Here is a 17,526-nt window from a genome sequence, read left to right on the forward strand (position 1 = left end):
TGGGTTTGTGGTGCATGGGAGGTGGGTGGCTTCCCTCTGCATGCTCTATAAAAAGAGCTGTGGCAGCACAGCCCTATCTATAGCACAGCCCTAACTATAACACAGCAAGGGAGCTGCCTGGGAGGCAGGGCAGGGATTAGCCCTAAATATGATGGTTTTCTCTGGTCCCGCTTGGGAATGTCAGGCTAGCAGTGGCAGTGGAGGGATTCCCAGCAAGTCTCAGGCTGGGAGATCTCCCTGTCATCAGATGTGTCCTGGCTTTGCTGGGATTTCCTGACTGTCTGCACCCTCCCCAAGGGGCTTGTTGTCATACTTGTCACCCAAGGATTGGTCTCTCTCCAAATCCCCCCCCGCCCAGCTTCCTGTTCTTCAGGACTCTCGCTGCTGCACAGAGGCTGATGAGGATGTCCCCAGTGCGACCCCAGAGCATCTGAGCTGCAGGGTGAGTGTGTATGTATGGTCAGCACCTGCCTGTGCTGAGCTCTTTGGGGGTGGTCTCAAGGTGGCTGAGACCTTTCCTAGCTAAGCTGGTTGTGATACTTGTGACCCACTATACTTGTACTGGAGAGTTCAGCTGGCTGATGGGGGGGTTGTGTTTTGCATTGTACTTCTTTTTTAGGAGAACACAGGAAGGGCAGCTACCTATCCCAGGAAATTAAACTGTGTATTTGTGGATGCCACAGCATCACCCTGGGGTATCACCAGCATCCAGGTTTGGCTGGACATTGCCACACTGTGGGTGCAGCGCAGCCCACAGCACTTGGCTCTGCTCTTGATTGGTTCCTGCCACCCTCTGGGTGTGTTGGGTGTCCCCTGAGACCCCCCCAGCGCCAACTGTGAGAGCATCCCCCAGCCCTCCCCAGGGCAGCAGTACCAGGGAGTGTGTCTCTTTAATGAGGCTGGGCTTGGAGCAGCTCTGCTTCTGGCACAGGGAGTGAGGGATGGAGCGAGGGCGGTGAAGGAGCCAGTGCCAGAGAGGGAGCCTGCAGCAGGGAGAGGCAGGGAAGGACCGTTCATCCCCACCAGGAACCACAGCCCCCTGCCAGAGGGGCAGGGAGACCCACTGCCAGGGCAGAGGGCTTTGTGGAGGGTAGGGACCCAGCAGTGCTGAGCTGAGCCTGCAGTCCCTGTGTCATCCTCCTCCAGGTAAGGGCCAGGGCTGGCGGGAGGCTCGGACCGCGGTGACTCGGGAACCCTGCTGGTATCCTGCAATTCCTGGGTGCCCCAGGGTCACATACCTACTGCCAGGGCAGCCCCGATCGCAGCGGAGGTGTGAGGTGGGAGATGAGGCAGCAGGGCCACGAAAGTGCTGAAATCACCATCCAGCATGGACCCGACAGGGCTGGCTCGAATAACTGCTGGGAACAATCCCAAGGGGATCAGCAGCCAGCCCCTGCTCCACACTACAAATGTCCCTTGCTTGGAGGAACAGTGGGACCCTTTTGCAAGGCTGCTCTGCCTGTGTCAGGGGAAATCTGTGGGGCTGGGACGTTTGTTTTGGGGGGTGTGCCTGTATTCGGGTACATTGAGAGCAAGTAACTACTGTTCCCTGGCATGGAGCTGGGGGTTGGTTTGTTTGTTTTCCAGGGGCTTTAGCAGCTCTGGGGAGGTGAGAACAGCAGCAGAGGTCCTGGACAAGGTGGTCCTGGATACAGCGTGTGTGCCAAGGCGTGTGTGCATGCACGCATGCATGTCTGCGTGTGTGCAGAGGGCTCTGCTCCGTTTTGACTTCCCAGCAGATGAAGCAGCAGTGCCAGGCAGGGAAGAGCACACCAGGCTGGAGGCTCAGGCTGGGGACAGCCCTTCACTCTGTTCCCCTTGCCTGCATCTGCCCCTCTTTCCCTCCTCTTTGGGCTCTCTGTAAGGTGGCGTACTGTGGGCAGCAGTGCCATCAGTTTCTGCATCCATGGGCTCCTCCCTGCTCCAGAAGCTGGGACAGATCATGCTTTCTGACCCTGTCCCAGAATAGTAGTGTAGGGCTGCCCTACAAGGAGGGGAGGATAGGAAAGCAGGGAGCAGCATGGGCAAGCAGGAGGAATGGTCACACAGAGGCTTGGGTTCCCTCTCTTTCTATCCTTCTCTTGTACCAGCCTGTGCATCTGTCAGCAGTGGACATTTCTGCAGGGTTTGCCTGTGCTGGAGCTGGTCTCAGGCTTTCCCTGGACCACACTGCACCCCAATGCAGGCAGCTGTTGCTGCAGCAGGTGAAACTCCAACAACTTTGCTGGCAGCTAAGGAGGGTCCACTGGGCTGAGGCTCACTGCAGCAGCTCTGCTGGAAAATTCAACCTGTCTATCAGTGAGAAGAAAAACTTTAAGTTATTCTGACCTAGAGAGGAGTAACTCCTTCTCTCCTTCATTGAGGGCTTTTTGCCACCAACCTAGAGAGCCAGCCCCAGTCCTGCTGGGGATATTGCTGGTTAAACCAGTTCCTGCAGGAAGTCAGTGGGAAGGAAGGAAGAGGAGTGGGCTGCAGAGGCATTGATGACCATGCTGGGGGTGGAGAGGGGGCCCAGGGACCTGTGGGTGATGCCACATTGGCACCTGGGGACAATTTGCTGCCCCAGGGGAAAAAGGATGAAGAGGCTGGTGTGAGGACCATCGAGTCTGGTTTTATTCATTACCACAGGGCTTAGAGCAGCTAGCACAAAGTGTGGCAGGACCAGATGGGACCTGTTTACTCTGTGAGTGTAAATGTAAAGAGAAGTGATAAAAAGCAGCCGGGACAGCTTCTCCACTAAGTCCCTGGTAAACAAGCTGGCAGTGCCCTGGCCAATGGGCAGCACAGCAGATAGCAGGTGCGTTGCTGAGCATTAAGCCAGCTGCCTTGGGAACAAATGGAAGGGTTTGGGGGTGAAATCCATCTTTAATGGCTTGATGTGGCTGGGCTGGGGAAGTCCTAGAGCCTGGCTGGATGCTGTGGTCAGGGCAGGACCCGTCTGCTGATGTTCTTACTGGTGGCATGGCTACTGTGGGGAAAAAGTGAACTGTGCAGGAACCCAATGTCACTTTGTATGCTGGAAGAGCAGTCTGGGGGGCTTAGCATCAGGGTAGAAGGTTGGCAATGGCAGGGGGTAATTGGTTGGCCAGGACTTGCCATTATAACCCCGTGATGCTGACTGAGCAGGTAAACAGCTTCCTTCTGGTGTAACAGTGTGATTTTCCTGGGAGGCAGCCACGTTGCTAATGCACTTCTGCACTTCTCAGGGGCTCTCCTGCTTTGTGCCAGCCATGGGCTCAGTGCTGGCACTACCTCTAAGGATGCAGCCCTGCTCAGCTTTCAAGGATGCTCTAGGAGAGGCAACCTGTGACCATGTGCTAAGGGAGCCCCGACCCTCCCATTACTGATGGTCACACAAGCGGTTCCTGGGCTGAAGGCCACTGAAGTGAGGGACCCATATGGTTCACTTGTACCTGGCCTTGTCCTTGCCCTGGGCATGTTGCATGCTGAAGCAGTGGCACACGGCCTGATGCAGGGACCTTGCTACAGTTGGGTTGCAGGTGCATGGGACAGGCAGGGGATACAGTGTGGAGCAGCAGACCCTTGCCTGGAGCAGGCCCCATGCATGTTATGCACGGAGGCAGCACTAAGCCTAACTGGAATTTCTCCGTGGGCTTTGAAGGCACAAGGTGGAGTGATGGTAGAGAGAGGCTCTGGCTCCAGGCAATCGTTTGGGATTCCGCTCCCAAGAGGTTTTTTCAAGGGGAAGGGTAGTGTGGAGTGGGTTGGTGCCCTAGTTGGAAGGCATCCCCAGCCACTTCCCGAAGCTGCTGCTGAAGGGGGGATGCCAGACACATCCATCTCTGAGCAGAGCATTGCTCGCCCCGAGACAGAGCATTGTCCCTCAGGCTGGGCTCCCCCCCCTGCAGTGCCTTCCCCTTTGTGCTGCTCTTCAGTGCAGTGCTGACCTTGTTGTTAATTATTAAACCCCCAGCAAACACTGCTGGCTGTTGTGCCCTAGTTACACTGTGGGCTTCTCACTTCTTTTTTTTTTTAAACCAAATTACCCTGGAAACCTCTGTGGGTGGATGGAGATGGGAGCAGCAGACATTCATCTCCTTCCATTGTAGGAGATGGTTGGGGGAGGCTCTGAAGCCACTGGGCTGCGGTGGAGTGGCTGAGAACTGGACTGCATGTGGCTGGCTATTGTCTGGCCTGTCCAAGAGTGCCTGCTTGTCTGCCAGGGCTTGGAGCTTGCATGTACTTGCTGCTGCCCCTGGGAGAAGTGACTTTCCTGCTCAGCAGCCACATTTATTCACCTATGAGGTGAAAAAGCTCTCTGTAGGCTCCTGTGTCTCCAGACTAAATTCACAGGTGGGCTGGTGTCTGAGCAGAACTGGGTCCACGTGTGTTGTGGACAGGAAGGGCTAGGGATCTGCTCCTCCCTTACAGACTGGTCTGTTGGAAGTGGCTTGTGTCCCCAAACCCCTTCCTAGCAGACTCTGCCCTCAAGCACCTACCACCTGCCTCCCCTTTGCTGCAGCTGCCCACAGCTGAAGGACTATGCCAGGACTGTACGCTCTCTCCTCTTGGGAAGCTCTGCCCTTGAAGAGTTCCAGGGTGAAGGCTTGTGCCAATGGGTACTCCTTGAGCATCACTGCTCACCTTGTGTACACCAACCCTCATGAGGAGCCTGTGGAAGGTAAGGGGGAGCTATCAGGGCTGGCAGGGACCCATGCTACCTGCACAACCCCCTAAAATCACCCATGCTGGAGGTCATCTCTGGCTTCAGCCCACCTGTGTCTCAGCCTCCAAACCTTGCTCAGTTTGGGGGGCACAGGCAGAAGCCAATGGTGGTGAGGGCATGGGTGGGAGCAGAGTGAAGCTGAGCAAAAACATTCCCATCACTGATCAGGAGGGGGATTTCGTCCTGCCCTTCTCCTGGCTGGTGAAGCTCAGGGTCCCTCCTGCATGCTGTCCCACTCCCATGCATCTCAATTGCCCTGCAAGTCAGACAGGCTCCTAGCAGTGCTGCCATGGGCTGTACTGTGCCATGGCAGTGTCTGTGCCAGGATCTGCCTTGAGGCTCTCTCCCACCTGTAGGCATCTTCATCTACCCGCTGGAGGAGTTGGAAGTGGTGGCTGGCTTCGAAGCAGTGGCGGGCAGCCGGCGGGTGACGTTCCAGGTCCAGAACCGGCACCGGGTGCAAGATTGCTGCCTCCAGGCTGGCCACAGCCTCAGCCAGCCACGCCGCTGTGCCAGTGGTAAGTGCCCCCTGGCTAGGAGGCTCACAAGGAGCAGGGATGAAGTGTGTGTGGGGAAACAAGAGGCCGAGAGCCCTTGCAGGGCTGGAAATCTCAGCCTCCCTCTTCTCCTCCCTCCGCCTCTTCTAGGACTTCATCCATCCCTTTGCGTTGCCATCCTTACACCTGCACTCTGTTTGCCCCCTGACAACAGTCGGTGCAATTAATGGTCCTGCTCCCCAGCTTTACATACCCAACTGACACCACTCCCTGTCCCCTCTCTTCCCCCCATCCTTCTCCTGCTCAGGCCACCTTGTCCTGGATGAAGATGCAGAACGCTCCACCTTCATCATCGTCACAGGCGTGCTGTGCCCGTCGGAGAGCCTGGCTGTCACTCTGAGCACAGCACAGGAGCTGGTCACGCTGCCTGACGGGGCTCTGCGGCTCGTCCTGCCCCCTGTCCTCACGCCCCGTGTCCCTGCTGCCCCGGAGAGCGAGCCGGCAAGCTTGTGTGACGACAGGTTGGCCCTATGGTGATTTTCATGGCTTCCTCAGTCTCTGCCATTCAGGGGGTGGAGGGAGGAGTGGGGGGGGGTGGGGGGAGATGCCGGTGTTGGGTGAGTGAGGAGAGGGGCAGGAGCCATCACCACCTTTCCCCTTGCAGCCCCACCAGCTGTTTTAGGGGGCCAGGTGCCCGGACCCAGCCTGTGGAGCCTGCAGTACCTGGGGAGAGTGTGGACATCTTTCAGGGACGGCCCTGCAACCCTTTTCCTTATGAGTTTGCCTTTGAGCTGCTGGTGAAGGGTCCTTGCTTGCTGGCAGGTAAGGGGGTGGCTCAGGTGGTGTCAGTTGGTTGGGCAATATTACCTCAGGATGGTGTCCCCAAAGTTTCTCAATGCTCCCAGAATATTGGTCTTCTTCCCCTGTCATACTCTTGTACTCCCTACACATGAAGAAGCCCTTTCCCTATCCCACCCTCTGGGGCTGGGATCGCATCCCCCCAAAGTTACCCCACATGTGACTTTGGGAAGCCCTGGGTCAGCAGTCTCCTTCCCTGATGGATGGGGAGATGACAGGTGAGGATGGGATGGGGGTTGGTGGGGAAACGCTCTTGGATGCTTACCCAATTAGTCCCATTATAGCTGGTAGGAAGCAGCCACTGCCATGGTGCTGGGTTCAGCACAGGCATGGAGCTTGATGAGCTGGGACATATGAGAGGTTGCTCTGTCACCTCCTCCTCTCCACAGGACTGGAGAGCCCATCCCATGCCCTGCGAGCCGACGCTGACCCCTGGGCCAGCTCTGCCACCACCACCTGTGTCACCCTGGCTGAGCCCCACTGCTACGACAGGGACCTGGAGATCATCCTCTATCCCTGCGGTGAGGACGGACAGTGCCCTTGGCAGGTTTGGGGAGGTCGGGCACCACCCCAAAAGCATCCAGAGCATCCCCCAGCTCTTTGTGGCACAGGGTGGCTCCAAACCCCCCGTGTGCCTCCCAGAGCCCCACCACCCCCACCTGGTGATCGAGGATGGCATCATGACATACCCTGAGTATGAAGCCCACATCCGGAGCCGCCGGGATTACATGCGGATTGCCAGGAAGGATGGCAGTGGCGAGAGACAGGTGACAGGGCAAAGCCACCACCAGCTCTAAGTGGGGGAGGAGGAGGAAGAGGAAAGGGGGAGGTGATTGGATGGAGTTGAAGAGGACCTCAGCATGGGCTGGAGTTCGTGAGAGAAACCCTGGCCTGCCTGGCTCGCAGGTGGCTTTTGTGCAGAAGCGTTTCCACAAAGACATCTTCCACAACCCCGTGCTGATGCTGAACTTCTGCCCGGAGACAGAGGGTGGCCCCGGGGACCTGCAGAGCATCACCCGTGAGGTCCTTTTCCTCGTTGATCGGAGCAGCACCATGAATGGCCCTGAACTTAACAAGGTCAAGGTGAGGCACGGCCACAGGGCCAGGGATTCTCCCTGTGTGGCCGGCCCTTAGCAGCCCTCCCCGGTCCCCGCTGTCACCCCAGGAGGCTTTGCTCGTGGCTCTGAAGAGCCTCCCCTCGGGGACGCTGCTCAACGTTGCCAGCTTTGGCACCGACGTCAAACCGCTCTTCCCGTCCAGCCGCCTCTGCAGCAACGTGAGTGCCACTGGGCAAAATCCCTCCCCGAGCTGCTCGCTGTCCCCACCCTCAGTGCCCTGGTGTGGGGATGGGGCTGGCGAGCTGGGGGTCCGCTGCGAGGTCGGCTGTCCTTGTGGACAGGAGACGCTGCGGCGTGCCTGCGAGCACCTCGGCGGGCTGCAGGCAGATATGGGCAGCACCAACCTGCTGGCAGCTCTGGGCTGGGTGCTGATGCAGCCCCTGCACCATGGCTACCCCCGCCAGCTCTTCCTCTTCACCAACGCAGCAGCAGGCAACGTGGGCAGGATTCTCCGCCTGCTGCGCAGGCAGGCCAGCACTGTCAGGTATGGCACCAGCACTGTCAGGTATGGCACCAGCACTGTCAGGTGTGGCACCAGCACTGCAGCAGGGGCACCTGGGGCTCTCCGTGTCCTCTGTTCCACCAGTTTCTCAGTGTAGATGTGGTGCTTAGGGATGTGGTTTAGTGGTGGACTTGGCTGTACTGGGTTAACGGTTGGACTCCATGGTCATGAAGGCCTTTTCCAACATAGACTATTCTGTGATTCTCTTTCTGCAGCTCCAAATCTCACCATAATCAGCCCTGAGAGTGTCCTTCACCCATCACGTGCCCCAGCCCCACCAGCTCAGCTTCTTCTGGGGTGCCCCAACTTGCAGCCAGGGTGGCATCTCTGGCCATCATCCTGATACAGGACTCACCACTGGGCTGCCCAGCCACCGGCAGCAGCTCAGCCATGGCTTTTCATCACCTGTCTCTCTCTTGCAGGTGCTTCAGCTTTGGCATGGGCCCACAGGTGTGCCGGCGGCTGCTGAAGAACATGGCCAGGCTGAGCCGGGGCCGTGCCGAGTTCCTGAGCCCCGCAGAGAGGCTGCAGCCCAAGGTAATACCTGGGCAGGGACGGGAGGCGCAGGTGGCACACAGACACTGTGCTGTCTGACACCAACTCTTCTCCCCACCCCAGCTGATCAGGTCCCTGAAGAAGGCGATCGAACCAGCCATCAGCGACATCACCATCGATTGGTATGTCCCTGACAACATGGAGGCTCTGCTCTCACCCACTGAGCTCCCAGCTCTCTACCCCGGGGACCGCCTTGTCAGCTACTGTGTCCTCTACAGCATTGCCCGCTTCCGCAACAGGCGCCCACCGGTATGACTGGCACCGCCATGGCATGGCGAGGATGGCACGTTCCTGGTGCCACCGGCTTCTCTGAATGCCAGGGGTGTTGACAGCAGTGCCTTCTTTCTGCCAGGGCCAGGAAGGGGCTCGCCAGGGCTTCCAGGGTTCAGCATTCCTCTCCCAGGAGGAGGTGCGTACTCCTGGGGAGAACCGCCGGCAACCCCGCAGCGCCCTGGGATCTGGGGATGCCTCCCTGGACCTCTCTGTCATGGGCACGGAGACATCGGAACGGAGTGAGTGGAGCCGAAGCTGGGGCCGGGGCAGGGGAACGGCGTGGGAGCCGTGGCTTATGGGGGTGTGCTCGCCGGGCAGGTACGGATCCCGTTTCCGGAGGAGATATCTGGAAGCGGATTTACCAGCCCTCCTACATCCAGGAGCAGTACGTCCTGACACACTGCTCGGTCAGCACCGACCGCAGCCGGGGGCTGCTGTCCCACAGCTCCACCAGCAGTGAGTCCACTGGCTCCCGCGATGTGGCCCCTGAGGCTGGCTCCTCAGCTCCCGGCACTGATGCCACCTCCCAGCAGGGCCAGAAGAGCCTGTCCCTCTGCGAGTCCTCCACCAAATCTGCCCCGCTGCCCTCTGCCCCATCTGGTGCCAAGGTAAGGACACCGGTGAGGTGCAAGGGCTCACACATGGCAGGGTTGTTCCCAGCTTAGTTTAGCTGGAGTCTCGCTCTCCCCTTGTGCCTGAACATTTGGCCGCCATGCTGGGAACCAGAGCACTGCACAGGGGATGTGCCTGGATTTTGAGCAAGGAACAGCTGTGGATGCTGCAAGGAGGCTGCTTGCTTAGTTTTGCGCTACTGGAACAGGATAACTGGGGCCAAATAGCTGATAGCCCAACTTCCTGGGCTGGTAGTCAGCTTCTAGCCAGCTCATATCCTTGTTGATGCTGCAGAAATCAAGTGGGCTGGCATCAGGTAATGAATCTGCCAAGCTGGCTAAGGGCTGGCTAAGGTCCTGCCTGGTTCCTTCATCCCTCAGCTAACGCTGCCCAATACTTGATTAGCCATGGGCCACATCCCTGCTGCTTCATACCAGGGTTTAAAAACCAGCCAGGTGACTAGGATGGGTAGAGGCAGCTCTAGGGACGCTGGCCCCAAGGCTGGGTGAGGCCAGCTGTCCTCCAGCTCCAGGACACGCTTCTGCTCCTTCCTGGTACAACGGCACAGCTGGTGGCCTTTGCTGCTGAAATGTCAAGCGTAAGTGATTTCCCCGCAGTGCAAATGATCCTCCCCTCACCCTCAGCTGCCCAGGTGAGAGGCGGCATGGATGTCACTGCCATGCCACAGTGTTTAGGTGAAGCATCTCAGTGCAAGGACATAACTGTGCTGGCGATCACAGCCCACTGTAGCATCATTCAGCCTAAGCCACTGAACTAAGCCCCCTCCCGTACACACTGCAATCTCTGCCAACTCCTCCTGCCTCAGTGTCAGGCTGAGTCAGGCCCCAGGGATGTTTGCAAACTCCTGTCTCAGTGCTGGTGTCCTTCCCACACGTATAAGGAGCCTGGTTAGCGTTGCCCATCGCCCTGGGAGGTTCCTGAGTGCTAGTCTGCAGTGCTGCAGCGCTGGGCAGCAGCCAGTGGCTCTGGCCAACAGCTGGCTGTGGCTCCAGGTGCCCCATCATGGCTCGGCATAGTCTGTGCTGGTGCCTTTGCTGGGCTTGCTGTCAGCCTCCCTGCCACCACAGGTGATGGTGGCCCTGAGCACAGAGGAGCTGGCGAGGCAGAAGAAGGTGCTGGCACGCACTGCCCTGGCCAGCCGCAGCTTTTCCTCACCACATGGAGAGCTGGATGCTCACAGGCTCCGCCTGGCCCTGGAGAAGGTGTCACAGAAGAACCAGTCCCTGGAGGGGCGACTGGATGAGCTGGGACCACGGTCACGGAGACCGCAGCCCAGTGTAGTGGAATCGAGTGAGTGCTGGTTCCAAAGGGATGAGGGTGGTGAAGAATAAAACAGGTGCCCCCCAGTTGCTAAGTCCATGTCTTGCTGTTGCCCAGATAACCTCATCTCACCTACCCATCTGGACTGGGACATGCTGGTGGAGCCCTCCTACCTCTTCAGTGCCGAGCCAGTACCTGAGCCAGGGGAGTCCAGCACAGGCGATGCCAGCCTGCCCCGGTGCTGCCAGGTGGTGATCCATGCCATGCAGGCTGGCAAGCCAGTGTCCTGGGAAGTGACGGCCTCGCTGGAGTCACTGCTGCAACCCCGGGAGCAGCCGGGCAGGGAGGACCCCCCACGGCGGGCAGCCAAGGGCTGGGACAAGCCCTTGCACCGCCTGGCAGCGCGCTCTGTCATCCAGGACAACGAGAATGCAGCACAGCGGGAAGCTGAGCTGCAGCAGGGTGGGTGCTGCTGCATGCCCCCCTTCTCCCCAGGGCAGCCCCAGCATCCCTTCACCTCCAACCACCTCGCTCTGGGTAGGTTTTGCCCGCCGGTTTCGTCTGAAAGCTGTGCAAACCAGCAAAGCCTGCAATGTGCCTTCTCTCTACACCCGCCTGGTGCCCGTGGATGGTGCCACACAGACAGCTCTGCCCACAGCCCCTGAAGTGTGGGGCACAGGTATGGCTGGGGGGGGGGGGGCTGGTGTGCTGGGGAGGGGGCACAAGGTGATTGAGGGCTGAGGCGGCACTGTCCCTTGCAGCCACCTCAACCAGCCAGCCACAGGCCACCACCGCAGGGAGCTGGGGCTCCTCACCAGGCCTGGACCAACAGCAGAATGCAGAGGAGCAGGATGAGAGTCCTGTTGCTGCAGGTACCAACCTGAGTCTTTACACTGGCTTATGCTCCCCAGGGACCTCTCTGAGCACTGAGGGCCATGAGGACCCTCAGCTCAGGGCTGCATGAGGCTGATCCCAGCTGCCCAGGGAGAGGCATCTGCTCAACAATGGGGAGGGAACCATGGCTGAGGGAGGGATGGGGAGCAGCACAGCAGTCCCTGGAAGCAGCTCTGGGTCTTTTGCAGAGGGAGGCAAGACTCTTGGATCTCTGGCCAGTGTTTCCTCACCTACCTATGGCTCGGAAAAGCAGAGCTGCTTGAACGGTACGTCCCAGCTGGAGTGGAACAAGGGCTGGATGGAGTGGGACAGGGTGCCCCTAGCAGCCAAGAGCTGGTGCATCTGCAATACCCATGCTTGCCCTCACTGTCCAGGCCATATGGGCTAAGCCACCCTCACAGGTGCTGAGGAACAGGACACACCTCTAGGTGCATCATGGCCCCCTGCTCAGCTCTCCTCTCTTGCAGGACCTCCAAACAGCCCCTCTATCACCTCCCTGGGCTCCCAGAAATCCAGAGAGAGCATTGCTGGCTCCAGGTGAGGCTGCATGTTGTGGGGGGATGCCAAGAATTGGCATGTTGAAGGGAAAGAGGACAGTGCCACTTCTTGGGTCCTCATGTCCCCTGTGCCATAAAGGTGGGACTTTGGTGCTCCAGACGCTTCTCTGCAGCAGGCTGAGAAACACTTTCCCACCCACAGTAGCTTCCCTGTGTCCCACAGGTTTAGCCTCAGCAGGCACAGGGGGCCCAACCTGGTATTGCGCCCACAGTGCCTCAGCCAGGAGAATAAGAGCTCCAGCAACCATGCCAGCCACGACTACCTTCCACTGGTAAGGACCTTTTACCCATGCCAGCTGGGCTGGGGGAGCTGAGCAGGCGATGCCCTGCAGTAGCACCTAGTTGAGGATGGAAAGGCAGTGGGCGCCAGCTCAGCCCTGGGGACCTTTGCTGGCTTTGGGGCAGTCCCTGTATCACAGGCACACTCCTGTAGCCCACACCAGAGTGCTGGGGGCCACGATGGGTCTGTGCCCCTGCCTGACTCCCCTAGTCACCTGCTCCAATCATTGCAGGTGCAACTGCAGCAAGCCCAGGGCCCATTCCAGCTCACTGAGAGCTTCTCCGAAGTGGTGCAGATACCCCTGGACCGCCTGTGTCGGGCCTCGCCCTATGCCTCCCACAGAGCCAGCCTCAGCCCCACATCCCCAGGGCCCAGGAGCAGCCCCGAGGCAGGGCCTGGCAGCGAGGAGGGCGAGGAGCCTGCCACAGCCCCGCAGCCTGGCTCACCGCTGTCCCGCAACACTTGCTCTGAGGTGCCAAGCGCGGCGGTGTGGGCACAGGCGGACAGCGGGCACGGCTCTGAGTCTGACACCGGCCCCCACTCAGCTGCCCCCTCTGAAGCCAGCGTAAGCTGGCAGGATGTGGGGCCAGAGGACCTGGAGAGTGCCAGCTGGGCCACGGCAGTGGCCTTGGCATGGCTGGAGCATCGCTGTGCTGCCTTCTTTGAGGAGTGGGAGCTGGTGGCGGCCAAGGCGGACGCGTGGCTGCAAGCGCAGCGGCTGCCCGAAGGGGTGGACGTGAGCTGCCTCAAAGGGGCAGCCAGGCACTTGTTCCTGCTGCTGCGTCACTGGAACGAGAACATCAAGCTGAACATGCTGTGCTACAACCCCAACAATGTCTGACGGCCGCTGCAGGGGCCAATAAAGATGCCTGGCTCCATGCTGCTTGCACAGGTGTCTCTGTTACAGGAAGGGAGCCGTTGGCCCCATGCAGGGCTCTCCAGAGCCCTGTGCAGGTGGGGTGGGGAGGGGGGGTCACCCCCTTCCCAGCCATATCATACGGGATGGAGCAGACAGAGGACTAGGACAAGCCAAGCTAGAGGAATCCCTGGGCTGCATCAAGGCAATTCAGACCTTGAGGCAAAGCAGTTTCCAAGATCATCTGTCTTAACCTCACTGCAGAGGCTACTCCCCTGCCCTGGGCAGTGCTCAGCCTCTGCCTCCCCAGAGGTAAGGCAGGCCAAGCTGTGGCAGTCCCAACACTGTCATGACATGAGGATGTTGTAGCCAGGGAAGGGCACATAAAGCCCCCCTTTATTGGGGAAGTCCTGCCTGTCAGGGGTCCCCACAATGCCCTCACTGCACAGTTCCAGGGCTCACACCCATCTTGGGATGTGAGGGGCAGCTTGGAAACCAGATGGGGAAAGAACAGGAAGAAGGGTCAGTCCCAGGGGCCAGTTTCCATTGTCCACTCAGCCGCTCTCACTGGGCCTTCTTGGAGATGGCTGCAGGCCTTCTGCTTGGCGAAGGGCTGTGCATCACTGCTGTGCCATACCAGAGCTGGAGCAGGATGAGTCCATGGCAGATGTGGAGGGAGAGGGAGCTGCAGACTGTGGAGGGGTAAGTGTTCCAGCAGAGCTCGATCACACCGAGTAGCAGCACCCTGCAGGAGACAAAACTTAGGATCAGCATCAGAGAGGACATGCATCCTCCCCACTTGCTCCATAGAGCCCCCAGCAGACAGGACTCCCACCTGGTAGCACATACTTGGGCATGTGAGCAAGCTTGGTGGTTGGGGTGCACCAGAGTAAGTAGGGCAGCGTGTGGAAGTACCAGACATAGAACTGGTAGTGCAGGGAGCGGCTGCAGCAGACACCCAAGAAGTTGGAAGAGAAAAGGATGAAAATGATCTGTGCACTGGTGTTAAGGGGACAAACACAGAAGGCTGGAGCTGCGATCCTGCAAAAGCTCCCCAGCCATGCAGGACAGCTCCTTACCCTGGGACAGGCTAGTCTGGATGGCATCACAGGACTGGAAGCCTGAGAATACTGAGCCCGAAGTCCACCCTGCCTTTTCTCCCCAGTCTTGCTGCCCACCCTGTCAAAGGATATTGTTGACTGTCAAGGGAGGGGACGCAGGTTTCCTTTTAGCAGGATCCTTCAGCAAGGCCAGGATGCTTTCTTTGGGCCTGAGGGCAAGCACAAACACAGGCTCAGTTGCTCAGTTGCTGGGCCCCATCCTCTTTAACATCTTCATTGATGATCTGGATGAGGGGGTTGAGTCAGTCATCAGCAAGTTTGCAGATGACACCAAGTTGGGAACAGATGTTAGTCAGTTAGAGGGTAGAAAGGCTCTGCAGAGGGACCTTGACCGACTGGACAGATGGGCAGAGTCCAATGGGATGGCATTTAATAAGTCTAAGTGCCGGGTGCTGCACTTTGGCCACGGCAACCCCATGCAGAGCTACAGGCTGGGGTCAGAGTGGCTGGAGAGCTGCCAAACGGAGAGGGACCTGGGGGTGCTGATTGACACCCGCCTAAACATGAGCCAGCAGTGTGCCCAGGTGGCCAAGAAGGCCAATGGCATCCTGGCCTGTATTAGGAATAGTGTGGCCAGCAGGAGCAGGGAGGTCATTGTGCCCCTGTACTCTGCATTGGTTAGGCCACACCTTGAGTACTGTGTCCAGTTCTGGGCCCCTCAGTTTAGGAAGGACATCGAGACACTTGAACGTGTCCAGAGAAGGGCAACAAGGCTGGTGAGAGGCCTTGAGCACAAGCCCTATGAGGAGAGGCTGAGGGAGCTGGGATTGTTTAGCCTGGAGAAGAGAAGGATCAGAGGCGACCTCATTGCCCTCTACAACTACCTGAAGGGTGGTTGTAGCCAGGTGGGGGTTGGTCTCTTCTCCCAGGCAACCAGCACCAGAACAAGGGGACACAGTCTCAAGTTGTGTCAGGGGAGGTTTAGACTCGAGGTGAGGAAAAAGTTCTTCACTGAGCGAGTCATTCGTCATTGGAATGGGCTGCCCAGGGAGGTGGTGGAGTCACCGTCCCTGGAGGTGTTCAAGGGGAGATTGGACGTGGCGCTTGGTGCTATGATCTAGTTGTGAGGTCTGTTGGAACAGGTTGGACTTGATGATCCTTGGGGTCTCTTCCAACCTTAGTTACTGTGATACTGTGATACTGTGAAGTCTTTACCACCTCTGCCTTCCCCCGTGAGCCATGATGCAGTGTGCTTCCCAATATAGGACAGTAACTCACCCCCACTCCTGCCTGCAACCCCAAAACCACAGTGCTGTGAAGGCAGCAGAGATGTGGACCCATGTTCCCATATTCTGCACCATGGAGGCTGATGGGAACCAGCATCCATGAGGAACCCTGGGTCTTACCTGTGCCACCGGTGCAGTGCAAAGAGCCCCAGGCCAGCCAGGTGAGTGAGGAGCAGCATGGCATGGAAAGCCCGGCTCTGGAAAACTTCTTCTGGGAGGAAGCGCCAGTTCACTGTCCACTTGAACTGAAACTGGCGGCCCAGGTCGAAGGAGCGAGTCAGGTACCCCACAGGGTTCACCAGGAGGAAGGGCAGCCCCAGAACCACCTGCCAGAGACACACAAGCACCTTTTCAGCAGTCCTAAGACACGTCTCTGTCACCCTTGCCACCTCCTGAGAGCCCCAGCGCCACATAGGGCAGTCAGCCAAAGATGGGAGCCCCATCCAGCTTGTCTTGTGGGGCCAGCTCCTATTCTGATGCCACTGTAAACCCAGCCAAAGGCCTCTGGCACCCAGGACAGGCAGGCAGGATGCTGTGATGCAGGCATCCCACAACCCCCTACTGATGGGACTGCCAGTCTGCCCCTGTAGCTGATGCAAGCAAGGGCTCACCTGGAGCAGGGCACAGATGCAGAGCTTGGGTATGCATCCCAGGAAACCAAACCGTTGGAGGAGCAGGAAGAGAAGTCCAGGTGCGAAGAGGAGGATGTTCATCTTCACGGACACAGCCAGGCTGATCAGGAAGCCATGTTACAGCTACGGCCCCCAACATGGGTACCCAAGAATCCCCCGGGTCAAGCACAGCCTCTTCCCCGGGGCCAAGCTGACCCGTGTATGCAGCATGCCATGGAGAGCAGCCTCTGCCCTCAGACTCTCACCTGAAGAGGAGGCAGCCCCAGGACCAGTGCTCTTCCAGGAAGAGGTTGATAGCAAGGAAGAGGATGGCCATGGCAACGGGGTCGTTAAAGAGCCGCAGGACAAAGATGGAGTGGATGCGGTAGGAAGCACAGCACATGAAGAAGAAAACATATGGGGGGACCTTGGCAGGGGACAGAGACATGAGGGCACTCAGCAGCTTGTCCTGGACCCCTTGCTTGCACTGAGCCCCTCCGAACCTCACCACCCCAACCTTGACCTCCTGCCCGACCTCTTCTGCCCACATGAGGACTACACAGAGCAGGAGACACCAGGAGGCAGAGGGTAAGGACCCAGGCTCCAGGCTACCTTGTTGGTTCGCCAGTAGATGCGGAAGACAAGGAGGAGGTTGAGAAGGTAGAGGGCGGCGAAGAGGTACTGCGCCAGGCGGATGTTGGTGCCACGGCCTGTGGCATAATACAGGCCCAGGAAGATGTAGACAAAGCCGGCAGGGTAGCTGTGGAGAGATGCAAGTAAAGGGCCAGGCCAGCCCGTGCTGCCCCCTGGGACCCCTCCCAGAAGCCCGTGGGGAGCTCAGCCTTCTCCATCACTTACACTAGTGGCCCGGTGTCACCCTTCAGCTGGCTGTAGTCGAGGGTCCCGTTGGCAAACCCTTCAACCTCCTCCATGTAGGCCTTCCAGTCAATCTCGGTGTCTGCAGGGGTGGCCGGGGCTCAGGTGGGGCAAGGAGGGCACTGCCACGAGGGCTCTCCCACTTCCAGCCTCCCTCTCCCACCCCCGCGGTCAGCCAAGCCTCAGGCCTCCATCCAGAGCCCCCAGCCCACCCCTGTCCCCACTCCCCTACCCTGGCCGGGGATGCTGTCAGCCGCACAGATCGGGGGCAGCCCTGTCACCCTGCCAGCGGGATCATCCCCCGGCCCCAGTGCTCCAGGGGGAACCCCTCAGCCCAGAGAAAAGCTGTCCCTGCCCGAAGGACCCCGTTCCCGCTACCCCGGGTCAGGTCCGCCACCCCAGGCAGGGCCCCCACCCCTCCTCCACAGGGCCTGGCCGGGCCCAGGCACTCACAGGGGACCCTGCGGATGACCCAGAGGTTGACGCCGCCCTCGGCCAGGCAGAGGCAGGCGGCCACCAGCGGGGTGTAGCTGGGCTCCAGCAGCACCGCTCGCCGGTCGCGCCAGACTCGCCGCAGCGCCGCCGCCCCCCGACCCGCCGCCATGGCCGGGCCCTGCTCGCTCCGTTCCGATCCGTGTTTCCGGACGGAGCGTTTAGGGCGGTGCAACCACCGGGACCGGAAGTCGCACGTGGGGGTGGCGCGGGTGGCACGTGGCGCCCGG

The 17,526-nt window shown here is 59.3% G+C and overlaps 2 protein-coding genes across 3 annotated transcripts; one reads left to right on the forward strand and one right to left on the reverse strand.

Annotated features, from left to right (window-relative positions):
- Positions 1-4,444: 4,444 nt before the first annotated feature.
- On the forward strand, positions 4,445-12,964 carry VWA5B2 (von Willebrand factor A domain containing 5B2). Its single transcript, XM_054166771.1, has 21 exons — positions 4,445-4,642; positions 5,044-5,205; positions 5,492-5,717; positions 5,849-6,006; positions 6,432-6,563; positions 6,685-6,809; positions 6,949-7,125; positions 7,208-7,318; positions 7,442-7,644; positions 8,085-8,199; positions 8,281-8,466; positions 8,570-8,729; positions 8,809-9,098; positions 10,191-10,413; positions 10,501-10,845; positions 10,925-11,062; positions 11,145-11,255; positions 11,466-11,543; positions 11,745-11,814; positions 11,998-12,106; positions 12,347-12,964. The coding sequence occupies exons 1-21, from the start codon at positions 4,504-4,506 to the stop codon at positions 12,953-12,955; spliced, it is 3,867 nt and encodes a 1,288-aa protein (XP_054022746.1). The 5' UTR covers positions 4,445-4,503; the 3' UTR covers positions 12,956-12,964.
- A 202-nt stretch (positions 12,965-13,166) lies between these two features.
- Positions 13,167-17,435, reverse strand: ALG3 (ALG3 alpha-1,3- mannosyltransferase). 2 transcript variants are annotated; one of them, XM_054166513.1, is made up of 9 exons: positions 17,258-17,435; positions 16,787-16,886; positions 16,541-16,688; positions 16,195-16,355; positions 15,929-16,049; positions 15,438-15,643; positions 14,163-14,240; positions 13,820-13,963; positions 13,167-13,715 (listed from the first exon to the last, which is right to left on the reverse strand). In XM_054166513.1, the coding sequence occupies exons 1-9, from the start codon at positions 17,406-17,408 to the stop codon at positions 13,535-13,537; spliced, it is 1,290 nt and encodes a 429-aa protein (XP_054022488.1). In that variant the 5' UTR covers positions 17,409-17,435; the 3' UTR covers positions 13,167-13,534. The 2 variants fall into 2 exon arrangements, with proteins under 2 accessions (XP_054022488.1, XP_054022489.1); XM_054166514.1 differs by having other exon boundaries at positions 13,570-13,715; positions 13,806-13,963.
- Between the last annotated feature and the right edge of the window lie 91 nt (positions 17,436-17,526).

This window comes from Dryobates pubescens, chromosome 13, assembly GCF_014839835.1.
Source record: "Dryobates pubescens isolate bDryPub1 chromosome 13, bDryPub1.pri, whole genome shotgun sequence".
Taxonomy (NCBI): Eukaryota; Metazoa; Chordata; class Aves; order Piciformes; family Picidae; genus Dryobates; species Dryobates pubescens.